This window comes from Ceratotherium simum, chromosome 19, assembly GCF_057802395.1.
Source record: "Ceratotherium simum simum isolate JZ-2026a chromosome 19, ASM5780239v1, whole genome shotgun sequence".
NCBI lineage: Eukaryota > Metazoa > Chordata > Mammalia > Perissodactyla > Rhinocerotidae > Ceratotherium > Ceratotherium simum.
In genome coordinates this window covers 5,636,731-5,655,270 of record NC_141918.1, presented here as the reverse complement: position 1 = coordinate 5,655,270, position 18,540 = coordinate 5,636,731, and the positions used below count along the sequence as shown (strand labels likewise).

Here is an 18,540-nt window from a genome sequence, read left to right as displayed (position 1 = left end):
GTTTTCCTAAGCCATTCAATGTCTTTAAATACTTAGCATATTAGATATTGTTTAAAAGTTAATATTATATGCTGACAACTTACGATTTACCTGGAATTTATTAATAAATTTAAAATTTAAAATATGGACACCAAGAAGTTAGATTTAAAACTTTTGAATTTTGTATTACTGATCACATATTTAGGTAAAATATATAAATTTGTGACTGCTTTTTTTTTAAGAGTGGTATTAAATGGACAATTGAACTTTAGCTAAGGATAATTATATTGGTGTGTTTTCAAGATATGATTATTTATGTATGCCCCTTTTAAATGATAGTCACATTCTAACTGTCTACAGTTAGAAAGTCAACTCATTACTCTGCCTATTAATTTTATGAAACTTCTAACAAATTGTTCAAGCTCTTTAGTTTCCCCATATGAAAAATGGGAATAATTCTATTGGTAAGCATTTCTAGGAAGATTTTAATTAATATCTGCATAATCTCCACATAGCATTAAACAAGGCAATCAAAGTCCTGCAGGAAAAAAAAAAGTTCTGCAGGAAATGAACATGCAGTTAGCAATATAACAAATCTGGAGATATTGCAATATCAAGGTAAGCCCAGGAATATTAAAAATAAAAGTCCAAAGTTCTTAATGATTATTAGTATAATTTCTTTCAAAAATATATTTAAAAACAATAAGAAGCCTGATTCCTATTAAATATAATTTCAAGTGGCAGAAATATACAAATGTAGTTTTGTTAGCTTTGTTTCCTTTTTTCTGAAAAGCAGAATCCTATGTAGTATACAGTGAAAGGAAATGACAAATGGTATAATCTCAGAAAATTCTAATCCTATCAAAAAAGATTATATTAAAACCAGATAAAATAATATAAAAACATTTGAAATTATCTTATATTTTGGGGTTACCTTTTAAAAATTAGTTCAATAAACTGGTTTTTACTTCTGTAGGTTTACGAATTCTTTCGGTGCTTTTTCAAGGTCAAACAAATTGATAGTCACTGTTATTCCAAATATGATGGAGTGAATAAAACTGCACATTGTAAAGATCTTGAAAATGTGTTACATACAATTACACAATTTTTTTGAGAATCCCGACCTTTTAAATACTTTCTTGCTTTCCAGCAACTCTATTAACCTGTGGGTGAAACACATTAAGGCATTAAGTTTGAAACCTGAATTTAGCCAACCTAGGCTTGAATCTTGGCCCTACCACTTACTACTTTAACCTCCCTGAATCTGTTTCCTCAGGTATAAAGATGAATAACAATACCTGTCTGGACTCATGAATGAAGATGGAATGAGATACTGCCTAGCACATTGTGAATGCTGAATAAACGTCAGTTTCCTTCTCCTGTCCTTGAGCGCTAGCAACCCCCATCTGATTCTTTGGGGAAAGACGTTTGTTTTTTCGCCTAAATATAGCATGTTTCTTGACTCTTTATACCAACTTCCTTTAAAAGTAATCCACCGATGCGTTCATTAAACTACATAGTATTAACTCTGACGGAGTCAATAATAACCAACGAGCTACTATTTTAAAGAAGAGTATTAGCAGATTTAAGCAAACGGATGAAAAGTTATTTTAGCGCAGTTTTAGGGATTACTCACCCTAATTTATCTTTCACTAACAGATTGCTATCCTCTACTGATACCCTGCGCATACAGAAAATTACATTTACTTATGGTATTGTTTAGGTGGGTTAGTCTGTAACTTTTAGTAAAATTTATTGACAGGATAAAAATGAACGCTTTGAAACAGTGCAAAGTGGGGGAAACGAGGCCAAGCAAGAAAGGAAATTACTAGAATTTACGGTCAGAAGACTGATTAGAGCGCATTTGCCTTCGAGAATTAGATTCTCTGCAGAATGGAGGTAAAAGCCAGTTCTCGAGAAACAAACAACGGCGAGGACAGCGGAGTACGGTGTTAAAGGATCTTGACAGCCAGAAGGGTCAGAAACGGTTACAATAACCTTCACCGAAGAGAGGATTTTCTTTTTATCTTCCGTGCCTCCTGCAGTTAATGCCATTTACTGCATTGTCAATTTTTTAAAGGGGAAAATATGCCACACAGCAGCTCTCAATAGGTAACTGACCTGCACCACAGACGTTGCCTTTCAAAAAACTTCACCTCAAACCGGTTCCAAAACTCAAAAATCCCTTTCAAGCCAAACTCACGGCGCGTTCGTCATTTACGAACGCCAGGACCTCGAGGCAGGAGCTAATGCTAAGTACACTAAGTCCACATCCTCCTGAAAATCGGCAATTTCAGTGCTAAGACCGAAAAGTAACTCGCTATTTGTTTATAATTTCTGTCTAATTTAAAACCGAGCGATTTCCAGAAAGGATTCGAGACAATTTTCAATGTGTTCAATTAGGCAGTCGCCAGTTTCTACAGCTCACTTCACGAACCCCGTTACCCCTCGCCCGCGCCCTCCTCCTCCCGCCCCGCAAGGCCCTGCGCGCTCTGCGGGCGCGCCAGCCTAAAAGGCCGGGCCGCTGCGAGGAGCTTCGGCGCGGCCGCCGCTACAACTAGAGCGGCCAACCAATGGCCGCCGTCTCCCGTACTCGTCGTCCCGCCTTCCAGTTCCACTGAAGCCAATAGCAAGGGTCACTTGGCGACAGAGACCAATAGGAGACCGAGGGCGGGCACCATTCGCTGCGGCCGCCCCGCAGTGCAGTCTGGGCCTTCGCCTCCGTTACCCTGGAGCTGGGGTCGCCGCGCCTCTGCCACCCGGGACCTGCCGTCCCCGCCCCTACGCCGGCCTGTGTTCAAACTTCCCGCACCGCGCAACCTCGGCGCCCGCCCCGCAGCCTCCGCAGGAGCCGGGCACCCGCTGTTTGACGGCCGGACGCCGAGGCCCTAGCGGGGAGTCTGGTCGGCGGAGAGAAGGCAAGGAGGCGGGCCGCCGCGTCGGCGCTGAGGAGGGGCCGGGGCTGGGTGGGCGTGGAGACTCGGGAAGGTGGGGGTGCGAGGGCAGACGGCCTGCAGCGTGGGGCCTGCCGAGACGGTGTTCGTGGAGGGGGGCGTGCGAGTGGAGCTGTTCACGCGGGAGGGGTGAAAGGATTAGGGGTGGGGAGGATTTGGGGAGCGGGGAGAAGACAGTCCTAGGACAAGAAGTCAGAGCCTGGCAGCTGGGAGAGGGCCGGGAGGAGGGGAGGTGGACCGACAGGTGGGGGATCGGGAAGGGAAGAGGAGGAGGAGGAGTTCGGGAAGGGTGAGTTGTTGGGATCAGGAAGAGGAGGAGGGGAGCGCATCGCAGGAGGATCTGGAAGAAGGGCTTAGGATTTATTAGAAAACCCTAGAGGCCTGTGGAGACTGAAGGTGAGAAAGGAGGCACGGGGCGAAGAAGGAGAAGGAGGCTGTGAGGCTTTTGGTAGCTCTCGGATGATAAATAAAGGAGATCAAGACTGGTTAGAGTCGAAAGGCTCGCTTGTCCTAGCTGTGAAGTTTGGACACATCCTTCGGGGCTGCGACGAGAGGAGGAAAGGGAGTTGGCCAAAAATGTGCCTTCTGGGCATAGCTGAGTTGGAGTGGGTGCTCGGATACTTGGTGTTTACCTTGGGAGGACCAAGGGACAGTGTTAAACAGTTATGAAGAGCACCCGTCCAGTTCCCCTGAGTTTAAACCCCTCTTGTTCGCTTTGTGGCCTTGGACAAATGATTGACATCAGTTGGTAACAAATTACTGACTAGTAACAAAGTACTAGAATCATTTTTTTTTTTTCCATTTGGGAATGGAAATAGTAGATGTGTTGTGAGGATTAATTTTGTTGAGATGTCCTTACCTATACTTAGGTAAATTTAAAAAATTGGATGGTTTTGTTAAAGTGGGTTTGTTGTTGGAATTTGGTTTGGGTGAGCTATTCCATGGGCTGCAGTGACTGGCGATTTTTTTCATCATTTCCGTTGTGGACCCCCCTCTGGAAGGCTGAAGAAGGTTTTGGCTCCTCTCCCCAGGAAAGTACACTGGGGCACATCTGTGTTTATGCTCATCCTTTGCCTTCAGGTTAAGATCTTGGATTCGCTATCTCTTTGGGATCAAAAGTCATTTAAATTTTTTTTCTTTTTTTTTTACGGGAGGGAGCTACATGCAGTTTGGAAAACAGTAAAACTGAAAAAAGGAGATTCTTTACTTTCTCTTCGCTCTCTGTCTTTACCATGGTTGTTATTTTAATCTATATTTTTTCCAATTGTAGGTCCACATTTGAATTTTATATTACTGTTCTAAATAGTTCATTTGGAGATTTTTGTTGCATGTTGACTTATATCTTTATCTAAACACATAGTAGAAAATAAGAGTTTGTTTTGATTCTCTCAGTTGACAAAGTGTCATTTCAAATATCAAAAAGTAATTGGTGACTTTGGAAACGAGATTTTTCTTTTTTGTCAGTCATGTCTCTTCTGTTAATCATGGAACTGTAATTCTGTAAGACACAGGAGAGGTCCATTACGATAAAGATGCTACCTTCTCTTGATTCTTCTCCTGCTTGTCATTATTCATCTCCTTTGTGGGATCCTCCTCCTTTGCCCACCATTTAATTATTTTGTTTCCTCATAATTCAGTCTTCTGCCTTCTCTTCACTCTGTTCTTTTCTTGGCTAGTTCATCCTCAGGCTTTTAGTAGTCTTGGCTTCCACCATTTATATTTTATCAATGCACTCCCAACTTTTTTTTGCTGAGGACGAGTTGCCCTGAGCTAACATCTGTTGCCAGTTTTCCTTTTTTTTTTGCTTGAGGAAGATCGTCCCTGAGCTAACATCTGTGCCAGTCTTCCTCTATTTTGTATGTGGGTCACTGCCACAGTGTAGCTGAGGGGTGGTATAGGACCACACCAGGGATCTGAACCGGTGAACCTGGGCCACCGAAGTAGAGTGTGCTGAACTTAACCAACACGCCACAGAGCCAGCCCCATTATTAATGTACTCTCAGTTTTTTATCTCTGTCCTGGAACTCTTGAGTTAGCTCCAAATTTATATAGCTAATTTTTGATTTTACCTTAGATTTCCCACAGGCATCCTAAACTTAGTATGTCTGATATTGAACCCATCGCCTTTCCCCACCAAACCTGTCCTTTTGAATGTTACCATCTTCACGAAATTTTGCAAGCCCAAACTTTGGAATTCATTTCGTTTCTTCTCTGTTCTCATACTCCGCATATAATCTGTCACCTAGTCCAGATGGTTTTATTTGATAAACATTTCTGACTCAATTCTGCACTCTATATCTCTAGTTACCCTACCTTAGTTCAAACCACTATCATTTGTCACCTGATTTCAAAACCAGCTTCTGCTTTCAGCCTCGTTGCCCTCTAATTCTTGGGTTGGAGATGGACTTTGTAAATGTCAGATCTTATCATTTTAATCCTACTGAAGATCCTTGGTTTGTTTCCAAACAACTTAGTATGATGTCAAGATCCTCCTCCTCCTCCTCCTTTTTTTTTTTTGTAAGGAATATTAGCCCTGAGCTAACATCTGTGCCAATCTTCCTCTTTTTTTTCTATGTGGCTCGCTGCCACAGCATGGCTTGACGAGTGGTATAGGTCTGCGCCTGGAATCCGAACCTCGAACCCTGGCTGCCGAGCGGAGCATGCTGGACTTAACCACTACGCCATGGGGCTGGCCCCTTATTTTTGTGTCTCCAGCTCCATCCATAGTTAAGTGCCTGACACTGAGTAGATGTTCATTAAATGTCTTATGAATGAATGAATGAATATTCTGTGATGTTTTCATTTGACTAACTAAACTTTGGGAATATATACTGTAGTTAAGATGCTTTAATTTGACCCATTATTTCAAAATGCTGTTTAAAAGAAGCTGATTATGCCTTAAATTTTAAGTCTAGGATTTACTGTGATCTGATGTAGAATCTAGGAAACCATTCTTAAAATCTAAAAATAATTTTATTTTTAAGCAAGAGTAGGTGTTGGGTAAATAAATGTAGGATTAGGAAATGCTTAGGAATATCCTGGAACATACCAGTAGAGGAATTGGAAAACTTTACTTGGTTTTGTTTGTTTCTGATCATTTTTTCTCCTTTGTGGGAGAGAAGCGGTTGCAGTTTCAACGCAGCAGTATCGTTTTTACCTTTATCTCATTGTTAGTTAGTTATTTTGCTTTTTGGGGAGAGAGATCTCCTTATTTATATCTTTTTCTCTAGGTTTATTTTTATTTTACTTATCTAATTGCCTGTTGTGAGCTCCTTTGCTGGCAGCAGAGGTAGCCAGGCAGCAATGTTTTATACAAAGAAGCTGAACACAGGGGAACAGCAGGAAGTTAACAGTTCTTTGATTTTATACAGTTTTTTCCTTAAAACTAAGAACCTTTCTTAACGGCACCCAAATCAGATGATCATTATGATATTCCGTATGCGGTGGATTCTATAGCTCAGGTTTACTCTCAGATTCATTTGAAACTGGATATAGAGGAGGTGTTCTGGTACTGAAGGAGCTGATGGTAGTCTTTTTATGACCTGTTATGTGTGACCTGTATCTTTGGGACTTTTTTTTAGAAAGAAAGTTTATTTTTGGATGAAAAATGACAAAGGTTAGATTTGATAGTTTTCTAGCATTGCCATAGTAGCATTCTTTGCCATTTTTAGAAAATAAACAATTCTTATGAATTGAAATTGGGTAAGACTTATAGTTTTTCTTTTTTGCTTTTGTCTGGTTACCCCTGTACAGATAGTGGAAACAGATGAACAACAGATTCATTCTGAGTCACAAAGAATTAGTTTAAATTAGCTAAAGAACTATACATGGAAAATAAATCTTCAGTGTTCTGTTAAACTAAATAACTTTTTTTTAAGAGAAAATAATTTTATTCACTTAATATTGTGATGAATTTATATTAGTCAAATAGAAATTATTCTTTTAACTACAGGTGAAATTTATTTTGTCTGAAACCCTATTAGGTCATCTCACTTATTTAAAATTAACCCATTAAGAATCTTCCAACTTTATGATGGTAATGGCTCTGAGCAAAACTTTTTGATTTGCTAACTTTTCTCCCTTCTTAGGAATTTTTGAGATTTAAGTAAGTGTTATGCAATTGTTTGAAGATTTCTGTTCAGACAAAATTTCTGTTCTCATGGGTCTTATATTTAGTAGGAGGAGAACAACAATAAATGTAAGATTATTTCCAGTAGTAACAAGGTCTATGAAGAAAACAAAACAAAGTGATAAGATAGAGTGACTGGGCTCACTTTCATAGAATTGTCAGGGGAGCCATCTTTGAGAAGGTGATGTTTGTGCTGAGGACAGGATGAGAGGAAGGAGCCATCTTTGTGAAGTTCTAAGGGAAGGATCTTCTAGGTAAAGGGTGCAGCAAGTACATGAGTTGGCAACAAGCTTGGCATGTTGGAGGCACAAAAGAAGGCCACTTTGGTTGAAAAAGCGGATGAGGGGAAGAGTGACATGAAATAAGGATGGAGAAGTAGGCAGAAAGGCTAGATCTTGTAGTAGTTTGCAGATCTGGTTAAGGAATCTGATGGCTGTAGGAAGCCATTGAAGAGTATTAAGCAGGAGAGCAATGCTGTCTGATCTCTGTGTCAAGTAGCTTTCTCTGACTGGGGAAGCAAGGATGATGCTGGGTATCAGGAGGTTGTTTGCAGAAGTTCACATGAGAAAAGATGGTGGCTTGGACTAGGGCAGTAGCAGTGGGGAGGGTAAGAAATAATCCAATCTAGAATATATTTTGGAGATAAAACCATCTGGTTTTACAGATGGTTGGGATGTGAGGTTAAGAAGGAATCCAGAATGATCCTTTGATTTGCAACATGAGTAATTTAGTACGTGGAGGTGCTATTTAATAAGATCAGAAAAATAGGAAATAGTAGGGGTAGAGAGGGGACAGATCGTGGTTTTGGTTTTGGACCTGTAATTTTGAAATGATATTTAGATACCCAGATGGAGTTGTCAAATAGGAAGGTGGGTATATGAATCTGGAAGTCAAGGTAAATGAATCTAGATGAGATCACCTAAGGAGAAAGTGTAGGTAAAGAAAAGAGGGCCAATATGTGGTGCCTTGTGTATTCCAACATTTAGATGTCAAGAAGAGGAGGCAGATTTAACAAAGGAGACTGAGAAGAGACAGCCAGTGAGACGGTAAGGAAACCAGGAAAGCAGATGGCTATGGAAGCTAAGTAAGAAAAGAGTGTTTTAGGAAGGAGGGAATGTTTGGTTGTGTCAAATGCAGCTGAGGTCAAGGATGAGTAGGACGGAAAATTGGCCATTGGATTTAGCCAAGATGAACATCACTGTCTATTTTGACAAAAGCTATTTCAGGAGAATGGCAGGGATGGAAACCTGACTAGAGTGAATTCATAAGAAAATGGTTGGAAAAGAAGTAGAGATAACATTCTAGATTATAGATTACTCTTCAAAAAAATTTTATTGGAAAATTGGAGTAGAGAAATTGGATTGTAGATGCCATAGGACATGGAGTCAAGCTACAGCTTTATTAGAGCCTGTTTGTTGATAGGAATGCTCCTGTAGAGAGGGCACAATCCTTGAGATGGAGAGAAGGTATGGGAAAGAAGACAGGTGAAAGGTTTAGCTCTAAAAAGGAGCAGAAATGCTTCTTCAGTTTGAGTAAGGGGTGGGGTGAGGTGGGGGGTGTGGGGAGGCGGCAACGGTATGGGATAGATGCAGATGGAGGTGGCTTTAGAGATGAGATCCTTCTCTGGTTGTTGATATCGAAATATTGAATAGGTCGCTCAAGTCAAAGAAAACTTGTAGTCCATCTCAAGTTTTACTAACTTAGCTCTGTGACCATTGATAAATTGTGATCTTAGGTAAGTCCCTTTGTTTTTCTGGGCCTTAATTTCCTTAATCTATGCAAAGAAAGGAGTGATTCCCCAGGGTTCCTTCCAGTGCTAAATTGTTATGTAATCTTATTAAGCTGTAGTACTTTTTTATTTGTGCATACTTTGTAATAAAAATTAATAGTTATTGTTCTAATAGTTGCCTTACCTCATGTTTATCTATTTCTTCCTTTCTTCTTTTGATCTAATATTTCATGTCTTTTCTTTTTTTCTTTAACTTTTGTTTGCCTGTTTGCTTGTTTGGACTGTTTTTCTGACAGCACTATCAGCCAGGCAACAGTGTTTCTATAAGTGCTGAGGATGAATTTTTTAAAAGTGAATTTTCAGGCCAGCCTGGTGGCATACTGGTTAAGTTTAGCAGGCTCCGCTTCGGTGGCCAGGGTTCGCAGGTTTGGATCCTGGGTGTGGACCTACACCACTCCTTGGCCATGCTGAGGCGGCAACCTACCTACAAACTAGAGGAAGATTGGCACAGTTGTTAGGTCAGGGCTGATCTTCCTCAAGCAAAAAAAAAAAGAGGGAGATTGGCAACAGATGTTAGCTCAGGGCTGATCTTCCTCACCAAAAAAAAAAAAAATGAATTTTCACAAGTGTCTAAGTTTCCATTCTCTAGGAAGGCTTAGATCTTTGGGTGGCTATATTTTCTAAAGAACACTTGTTTGTTGTCATGAAGAATTGTAACATAGTATGGGGTGATACAAGTATATGTAGGTTAGAAATACCTGCCTTATTTCAGAATAGATCCTAAATAATTAGAAGTTTGGCAAAGATAAGAAAATATTCTCTAGTGTCTCTGGGGCTATTTTTTTTTTTTTTTTTTTTTGTGAGGAAGATCAGCCCTGAGCTAATATCCGTGCCAATCCTCCTCCTTTTGCTGAGGAAGACTGGCTCTGGGCTAACATCTGTGCCCATCTTCCTCCACTTTATATGGGACGCCGCCACAGCATGGCTTGACAAGCGGTGCATCGTTGCTCGCCAGGCATCCGAACCTGGGCCACCAGCAGCGGAGTGCGCGTACTTAACCGCTACGCCACCGGGCCGGCTCCCTATGGGGCTATTCTTGAGTTTGTTATCACTGTTAAAGTGTTTTCATGTAATTAGCATGTAATATTTTTAGGGAATCTATAAAGGATGCATAAATAATTTATTGTGACTGTTTTTCTTAATTGTTTCTCTTTGATGGAAGAGCCAGACCCTGCCCTAAAAGAACTCACAGTGTATTCTTGCTCATCTTGATTCCTTCATTGTCTAAAATGGCATCTGTGTCATCAGTAATTTTTGTTGACCCAGGGAGTGCATGAATTGAATAGTAGTTTCGGGGACTTAGGAAAAGTGTTTGCTTGTATTAAGTTGTTTTAAAAAGGTGAGAATAATTGTTAGAAATAATTGGCTTAAAAATGACTTATATTTGCTGTTAAAGATGTAGATCTGACCATATGTATTTGTCCCCCCGTCCTTGGAGACAACATTAAAATAATATTTAGAAAAAAAGAGTAAACCTATACATTGAAGGGGTGATAGAATACTTGCAGTCCATGAGAGATTGTAACACATTTCTGACAGAGGCAAAGAGTAATGATGGTTGAGACAGATTAGAACAGAGAAAACTATTTTCCCAAATATTTAAGAGGGAATTGCAACAAAGAAAGATTCTGATGTATCTAACAGAGTCTCAGAGAATCTTGGTATTTAAAAAGTCAGAGAGAAAGGATGATTGCAAATGGGAAGGAAGAATAATTGAAAAACTATGTATGGAATAGTTGTGCCTCCTTTCCTACCCGAGCCCGTGCACAGGGACAGTCAGTGTAATACTCCCTGCCCTTCATCCCTCCCTCCCTTTCCCATCAGAAAATACAGAGGTAATTTCTTCAGGAAATAAAAACAAAGACAACACTGAGGAGAAGTAGAGTTGCCATGGTGGACATTTGTGTCTGGTGGTAATCCTTCCTCATTCTAGCTTTCGGGGAGTCCCCTGCATAATGGCTGATTCTCTGCTGTTCATCCTAAAGCAGAGTGTGCCTGTCTGGAGCCCTACTCACAAGTACACAGTTTCCATTCCTTCTTCCTTTTTCTTCTTTCTTACATATCAATGGACAACCGAAAATTACCTTCAAAGACATAAAACCAGCAGTATATAAATAAGAAGCCTAAGATGAACAGAAAAACTGTCACCATATGAAACAGAGATAATTTCTGTATCAGAATTACACAGAATAGACATAAAATGTCTATTTAGTGCTCTCAGAGAAATGAAGATATATTGCCTCAGTAAAGTAAGAACAGAATAATTATTTAAAAAATGAGAATAAGAAAGAGTTCTTGGAAACTAAGATGTTTGCAAAAATTCAAAAAAAGCTGGATGGTTTAGAAGACAAATTGAGTAAATCTCTTTGAAAATAGCAAAAAGACAGAGCAGGTCTGTTATTTAACCAGTAGAAGTTTCAAAAAGAGTAAAGGAGGGGCCGGCCCGGTGGCTTAGTGGTTAAGTGCGCGTGCTCCGCTGCTGGCGGCCTGGGTTCGTATCCAGGGCATGCACCGACGCACCGCTTCTCCGGCCCTGCTGAGGCCGCGTCCCACATACAGCAACTAGAAGGATGTGCAGCTATGACATACAACTATCTGCTGGGGCTTTGGGGGAAAAAATAAATAAATAAATAAAATCATAAAAAAAAAAAAAAAAAAGAGTAAAGGAAAAATCAATTATCAAAAAAGTAACATAAAAACATTTCTAGTGCTTAAAGAGAAAACGTTTCCAGATTAAAAGGAAGAGGAGAAAAGGACAACATAATCAATGAAAAAAGACCCACACCTAGGCAGATCATTGTGAAATTTCAGTATTATGGGAGGGAACATCCTGAAAGCTCCTAGGGAAGAAAAAAAGAAGATAACCTATAAAGGAAAGAGAATCGAGCATAACTAGAGTGTAAACCCCATAAGGGCAAGGCTTTGTTGTTGCTTTCATTACTGTTACATAGTGAGGGCTCAAAAAAATATATGTTGATTAAGAGAAGAACTATAACATCTCACAAGCAGCTCTGGGGGGTTTAGAAGGCAGTGGAGCAGTGTCTCCAAAGTTCTGAGAGAAAACGACTTGACTTAGAGTTTGGAACCTATGAAAACTATCAAGTATGAGGGCGATTTAAAGACATTCTCAGGCATTCAGAACATTTACCTCCTAACCCAAATACCCTTTCTCAAAAAGTAACCTAAGGATATGGACCAGTAAAATGATGATGATTACTAATAAAGATGATGACATGGGCTACTAGAAATAGTGGATTAACTCGGGAGTACAATAAAAGTAATTCCAGAATGACAGTGATGTATCAGGTCTAGAAAGTAGTTGGTTTAAGTTAGATTAGGGAATCTAATTGATCTCCAATTAAGGAGGAAAGGAAATCATTGGTCTCCAAGAAAAATATCTTTGAGAGGAAGAATGGAATGGATTTCAGGCTGTAGATAGAATGACTACAAAGCTGGTAGATATCAGTGATCTGATAAGAAGGATATGTTTTCCTCTCAATAAGAAAAAAGGACACTTACGAATTCTAAGGAAAAAACCTTGCATAACCAATATGTAGCTGCATGTTGAACCATTTAAAATGAGACATGAGTTAAATCCTCATCTTTCATAGTCTAAAATTGTTAATTCAAGAAATAGTATAAGCATAAAAGTAGAAGCCGTTAAAATAGTTCTCCCAGGGAGTAGGACTTGTATAACGGGGTTGTGGATATTTCCTTTGTTTTTCTTTCTTTTTTTTTTTTTTTTTTTTTTTAACTTTATGTGTATATTTGGGGCGGAGGGAGAGAGCATGTGCTGGTACATAGGATATGAGTGGCAAGTAATGTTTTGTGGATTCTTGCTCTTTGCAGTGAAAAGTTAGGTGGCACCTCTGACTTAGATGAGATAGGTCATGGGGAGCCACTTCTGCTACATGCATATAAACAGAAATAATCCTCATTATACCATGTAATCAACTTTTAATTATATTTTTTGAATTAAAACTGAAAGTCTTTGACAAGGAACATCAGTCAGAATTTAGTGAGCGTTTTGTATGTTTGTGTTACCACACAAAATTGGGGTTCTCTGCCTGATGCACATGAACAAGCCAATTAATTATGGCACCAGCCTTTGAGGGGAGAAATTAGCTTTATTCTGCAAGATCGATCTCCAGGGAGACAGGGGGCGTGGGCCCTCAGATCTCTCCCCGATTCAGGATTTGGGACAAAATTTAAGAGGTTAGGGAAAACAGGTTGGCATGTGGAAATGCTGGTGGGACAGGTTTTGATTGGTGGGCTTCAGGTATTTATGGTAAGGTTTGAAACATTTATGATGAGGTTCTAAACATTTATGATGAAGGTGGGAAGGAATTTTAACACCGGATCTTCCTGAGTGAGGGACCCCTCGCTTCTGAGAAGAGTCTGGCTTTCAACTTCTGCTCACGTCCCGGTCCTTGGAGTCCGTAGAAGGAGGATCTTTGGTTCTGAGGACGTTTCAGCTCATGATTTCTTCTTTTGCATGTGCCCCTATGTGACTTTGCAGTTTTTCTGAAAGACAGTCCTTAATCATTTTGTTGATAAGAGATGGGGTCTGTTCAAACTGGCTCTAAATGGGCCTGTTGTTATATTTGAATTGTAAATATAATTGTTGATATTTAGTGAGTGCTTATTGGGTGATAGTTATTGAATTATCCCATTTAATCATCACAACAATTCTCTAAGGAAGTTACTATTATTATTCCCATTTTACAAATGAGAAAATTGAGATTTAGATTTAGATTGAGAAGTTAGGTGACTTCTCAGATTTACATAGCTAGTAAGTGGTAGAGCCACTTAATTGCTCTAATCCATCATCCTTTTTTTCTAGACAATTTTTTAAAATGTGTAAATATTTTCTTTTATAATTGCGGAGTGAAAGATTCAGGCCAATTTATATGTTTTTTGATATTAGTGTTTGTTGGAATCGCTGATTTCAGATCCAATAGCTAATTGTAACAGACTGAGATTGCCAGGCACTAATATACCAGGAGGTAAAATCCGAGTTCCAAGTTTGCTTATCTGTTTGCTTGCTTTTTAAAAAAATCTTTTTTACTAAGGAAAATTTCAAACAAATACAGAAGTAGAGATACTAGAATAATGAAGCTTCAATCTCCATCATCCAGTTTACATAATTATTAACTCATGGCCAATCTTTCTTTGTCTCTACCTTTACCTACTTCCCTTTGGGTTATTTTGAAGCAAACTCCAGACATTATTTAATTTTATCTATAAATATCTCAACATATATCTCTAAAAGATAAGGATTCTTTTTAAAAAATGACCACAATATCATTATCTCACCTAAAACAATAGTAATTCCTTAATATCATGAAATATCTAGTCAGTGTTTAAATTTTCTCACTTTTGTTTAAAAGTAATTTGTTTGAATCAGGATTGAAATAAGGTTCACAGATTGCAGTTGTTTGTTTTCCTTAAGATTTTCTTGACATATAGGTATCTCCCTATCTCTTCTTTTTCTGCTTGCAGTTTATGTGTTAAAGAAACCAGTTTGTCCTATAGAATTTGCCTCAGTCTGGATTTTGCTAGTTGCTTCCTTGTACATCTGTCCCTTGTATTTTCTGTAAATTGTCATTTACATTTAGAGGTTAGATTAGAATCAGACTTAATTTTCTTGTAGGGGGAGCAGATTACGTCAGAGGTATCGTTGTGTCCTATCTGGAGGTACAGTGTCTGGTTGTTTCTTTTCTGTGGTGTCAGCAGCCATTAGCGATCATTGTCTAGCTTTGTTATTTCATTAGTGGCTGCAAAATGGCAATATTCTAATTCTGTCTTTCTAATATTTCCCCTTTCATTTAGTAGCTAGAATAATTCTGTAAAGAAATAATACCCCTTATCTACTATTTTGTTGTTTTGAGATACAGCTTGTAACAGTGTATAGGCAAGATACATGTTTGATTTTTTTTGTCTTTATATATCGATTTTCAGATGAATGAGTTGGTTCCCTAGCATCTTCCAAAGGGGACTGGTTTCTTAAAATATCATATGACCTCATGGATTTAAACATACTTAAAGTGTTTTAATCTTTTGCTGATATATTCTTCTTGATTATGAAATTGTCGCATGTCTGGCTTACAGTAGGAGCTTCTTCAAGTTGGCTCCTGAGCCCTATTGACACTGCATCAGGAGTGTCTGATAGCTTCCTTGCTTTCTAGTATGACCAAATTTCTGGATTCTTAGATTCATCTTGTATGTTTCCTCCCTCAGGTATGGAATTAGACATTTTACAGGGTGCTCTAGTTTCTTTTAAAGGGAAATAGTATTTAGACACTACATCTGGGTGCTAGGAATGTTTGTTGCTACTAGTTTGTTGTTTCTAGGATTTTTCAATGGACAGAGCTAGGAAATAGATTTTATATTTCTTTAAAAAAACTATCATAAATTCATACTGACACTCCTAATTCAAATTTTGGACTACAGAGTTTTAATACTTATATTAGCTTATGTTTGTTTCGTCACATGTTGAAAATGCTAATGTCTAACCGTACCAACAGAATTACTCATTTGCTTTACAGTGCTTATGTGCTAGTCTGAGAATAACAATACCAGCAATATGATTTTTGAAAATAGTTTTGTGTGTGTGTGTGAAGAAGATCAGCCCTGAGCTAACATCCGATGCCAATCCTCCTCTTTTTTGCTGAGGAAGATTGGCTGTAGGCTAACATCCATGCCCGTCTTCCTCTACTTTATATGGGATGCTGCCACAGCACGGCTTGACAAGCAGTGCATTGGTGTGTGCCCAGGATCCGAACCTGCGAATACTGGGCCGAGAAGTGGAGCGAGTGCGCTTAACTGCTGTGCCACCAGGCCGGCCCCTGAAAATAGTTTTTGGAAAGATTTTTTGCACTTTTTTTGGTCAGTAGGATATTTCTCACTAGGGATATAAGTCAAATTATTGTGTTTTAAAGTCGTTTGAACTGGTTAATCTGTGTGGTTTAACCACCAACTGTATATATAGTTAGACTCATTTGTTTGATTTTCTTTTGATTTATAAGGAATTGCTTTTTAAAGATGTAATTTCTAGGGGCTAGCCCGGAGGCATAGTGGTTAAGTTTGCGTGTTCTGCTTTGGCGGCCCAGGATTTGCAGTTTCGGATCCCAGGCGCAGACCTATGCACCACTCATCAAGCTGTGCTTCCCACAAGGCAGGCGCCCCACAAATAAAGTAGAGGAAGATGGGTTCGCGTGTTAGCCCAGGGCCAGTCTGCCTCAGCAAAAAGAGGCAGATTGGCAGTAGATGTTAACTCAGGGCTAATCTCCCCCTACAAAAAAAAGTCTGATTTCTAAAAATTGTAATTTCCAAAGTCAAGTCTACAAAAGTTATAAGAAGTTATAACTTTTAAAAGTTAAAGAAGTCTGGCCCCTGTCCCTGTCCCTAAACTCTGCTTCCTCATTGCTTTAGTAGCTTCATATTTCTGTTCTTTATGGTGTGGGTGTTTATAGTGTATGTAGCCAGTTCCTTATTGATGGTCATTTTGACTGTTTTAGTCCTTTACCACTCCAGTAGTGCTGCAGTGAACAATAGTAGTGCTGCCTTGTGCATATATCTTTTTTCATATATTACTAGAACCACTATACTTTTAACACTGATTTCATCAATGGGATTTCTGTTTCTTCTAAATATTAAAAACAATTATTCTAATTATAAAAGTAATCCAATTTCATTTTATTAGAAAAGAAAAACATATTAAGAGAGAGATAAAATCATCTAAAATTCATGTTGCCCAGACAGATAACTATTTTGGTGTATATGTATCCCTTGCTTTGTAATTTTTTTTCAGTTCCTTAATTCAGATAGGAAGATATTCAGTATTTTGAATGAATATGTGTAGTTGAAATCATATTATATACACTGGTTTGAATTTATTTTTCCTCATAATAGTATAAGCATTTTCCTTGTTAAACTTTTTGTAAACATTTCTTACAGCTGCATGATATTATGCTGTATTGATTTTTACAGTACTTTTCTTAATTATTCTGCAACGGTTAGACATTAGGTTGCTTCTTTTTTATAAAAAATAACTTACACTGCATTAAACATTTATGCATAACGTTTCCCCTATTTTTAGGGTTATTTTCTTGGTATCCAGGAATGGAATTATTGGATCAAAGGTTAAAAGCACAATTAAAGTTTCAATACATCTTGCCAACTTTTTTCCCAAAGATTCTGTGGATCTTTTCTTGATAGCCATTCTGGCAGCATTGAGTGCTGTTTTGAAAAATCTTTGATAATTTGATAGTTTTAAAAATGGTGTCTGAGATTGAGTATTTTTATGTGTGTATCATGGGTCTTAACATGTATTTGTTCCTTTAACTTTTGACCTCGTATTTTTCTTATGGAGTGATATAAGGTATTTATTTATGTGTTAAGGATGGTAACCATTTTTCTGTCATGTTGCAGATGTTTTTCATCAGGTGTTTTAATTTGATTAATATTTTATGTACTTTAGTTTTACATTTTTATGTAGTTAATCTTAGATATTTTTCTTTGTTATTAGCAGTCTTGTTCTTTACCACCACCACCACTATCCATCCAAGAAAGAAAAAACTGGTGATTTGATCATTATTCACCTGTTAAAAATCTAGCATTTGTGCTGATATAAATCTTAAGGTTCAAGAGAATCAAATTCAGTTAACATTTATTCAGAAGCAGTTATATGTCGGGTACTTGACGTGTTCTCTGTCTAGGCTACGACCATCTGTCTTTTCCCTAAATACTGTAAATAACTACATGAAAATATAAATGAATTGTAGAAAAATTGTAAGCAGTATATTATTTAGCTTTTAGTATCTTTCGTTGTAATTAACTGTAGAAATCTGTTTCATGAAATATGATGTGTTTCACTCCCCCTTCCTTAATTGTAGAGGCAGAAAGTGTGTCTTCTGGTTATTAATGTGAATTGTGAACTGCGGATCCGTAGAGAAAACAAACTGCACAGACAGGAATATTATCAACAAAATCTGAAGACTGAAAAATGCTCTTCACGCTTGTCATGGATTTTTCAGGAGAAAAAAATCTGTGAAATTATGTAAATAGAGACCATATTTCAAAACCATGGGGGAAAGAGGAAGAAGTCCAGATACTGATCAAGAAAGTAAGGCAGGCCAACACCGTTACTCTTACTGTTCATCTGATTTTGGAACTACACCGCGGTCTTCTGGCCGGTCATCGCTGGTCAATTCCTCTTCACCCACGAGTATTAAGGGAAAAAATCCTAAAAGACAAATTTCAGATAGCCAAGTGCGTCACCTTGGTAAGTGTTAGAGTCCGGTAGACTAGAAGACTCATTTTGAGTGCTTAAAGAAAGCTTGATGAATGAAACTCTTCTGTTAGTATGTATATTGACATATGCATGGAAATTGGCTGATTTACATTTTGAATAGGATATATTTTTATGAATTTATATAAATGTTCTTTATGGTACTGTGTATTATCCTTTGTTATATTGAAAGTCATACTATATACAGAAGGAAGAACCATAACTAAGTCTTCTCATTTTGTTTTCTACCTAAATAAATGCTTGTCTTGGGGTTTCTGAGGTATTATAAAGGCATTTTTAAAAAGTAGTGAAAGGCACTGATATAAAGTGGTAAGGGACATTTTTGTTCAAATTAAAACCTAGAAATGGAATTTGGGACTCAGGACCACCAGTCTGT

General features: G+C 38.3%; 1 protein-coding gene across 3 annotated transcripts in view; it reads left to right on the top strand.

Annotated features, from left to right (window-relative positions):
* Window positions 1–2,676: 2,676 nt before the first annotated feature.
* The window catches only part of LCA5 (lebercilin LCA5), a 63,826-nt gene continuing 47,962 nt past the window's right edge, over window positions 2,677–18,540 (top strand). Inside the window, exons 1-3 of one of the 3 annotated variants that reach the window (XM_087443801.1) lie at window positions 2,677–2,897; window positions 5,525–5,659; window positions 17,749–18,137. In XM_087443801.1, the coding sequence (XP_087299927.1) occupies window positions 17,939–18,137 (199 nt within the window). In that variant the 5' untranslated portion in view covers window positions 2,677–2,897; window positions 5,525–5,659; window positions 17,749–17,938. Of the gene's footprint in view, window positions 2,898–3,244; window positions 3,330–5,524; window positions 5,660–17,748; window positions 18,138–18,540 lie in introns of those variants that run through there. The other 2 variants (XM_004422055.3, XM_087443802.1) reach the window with 2 other exon arrangements.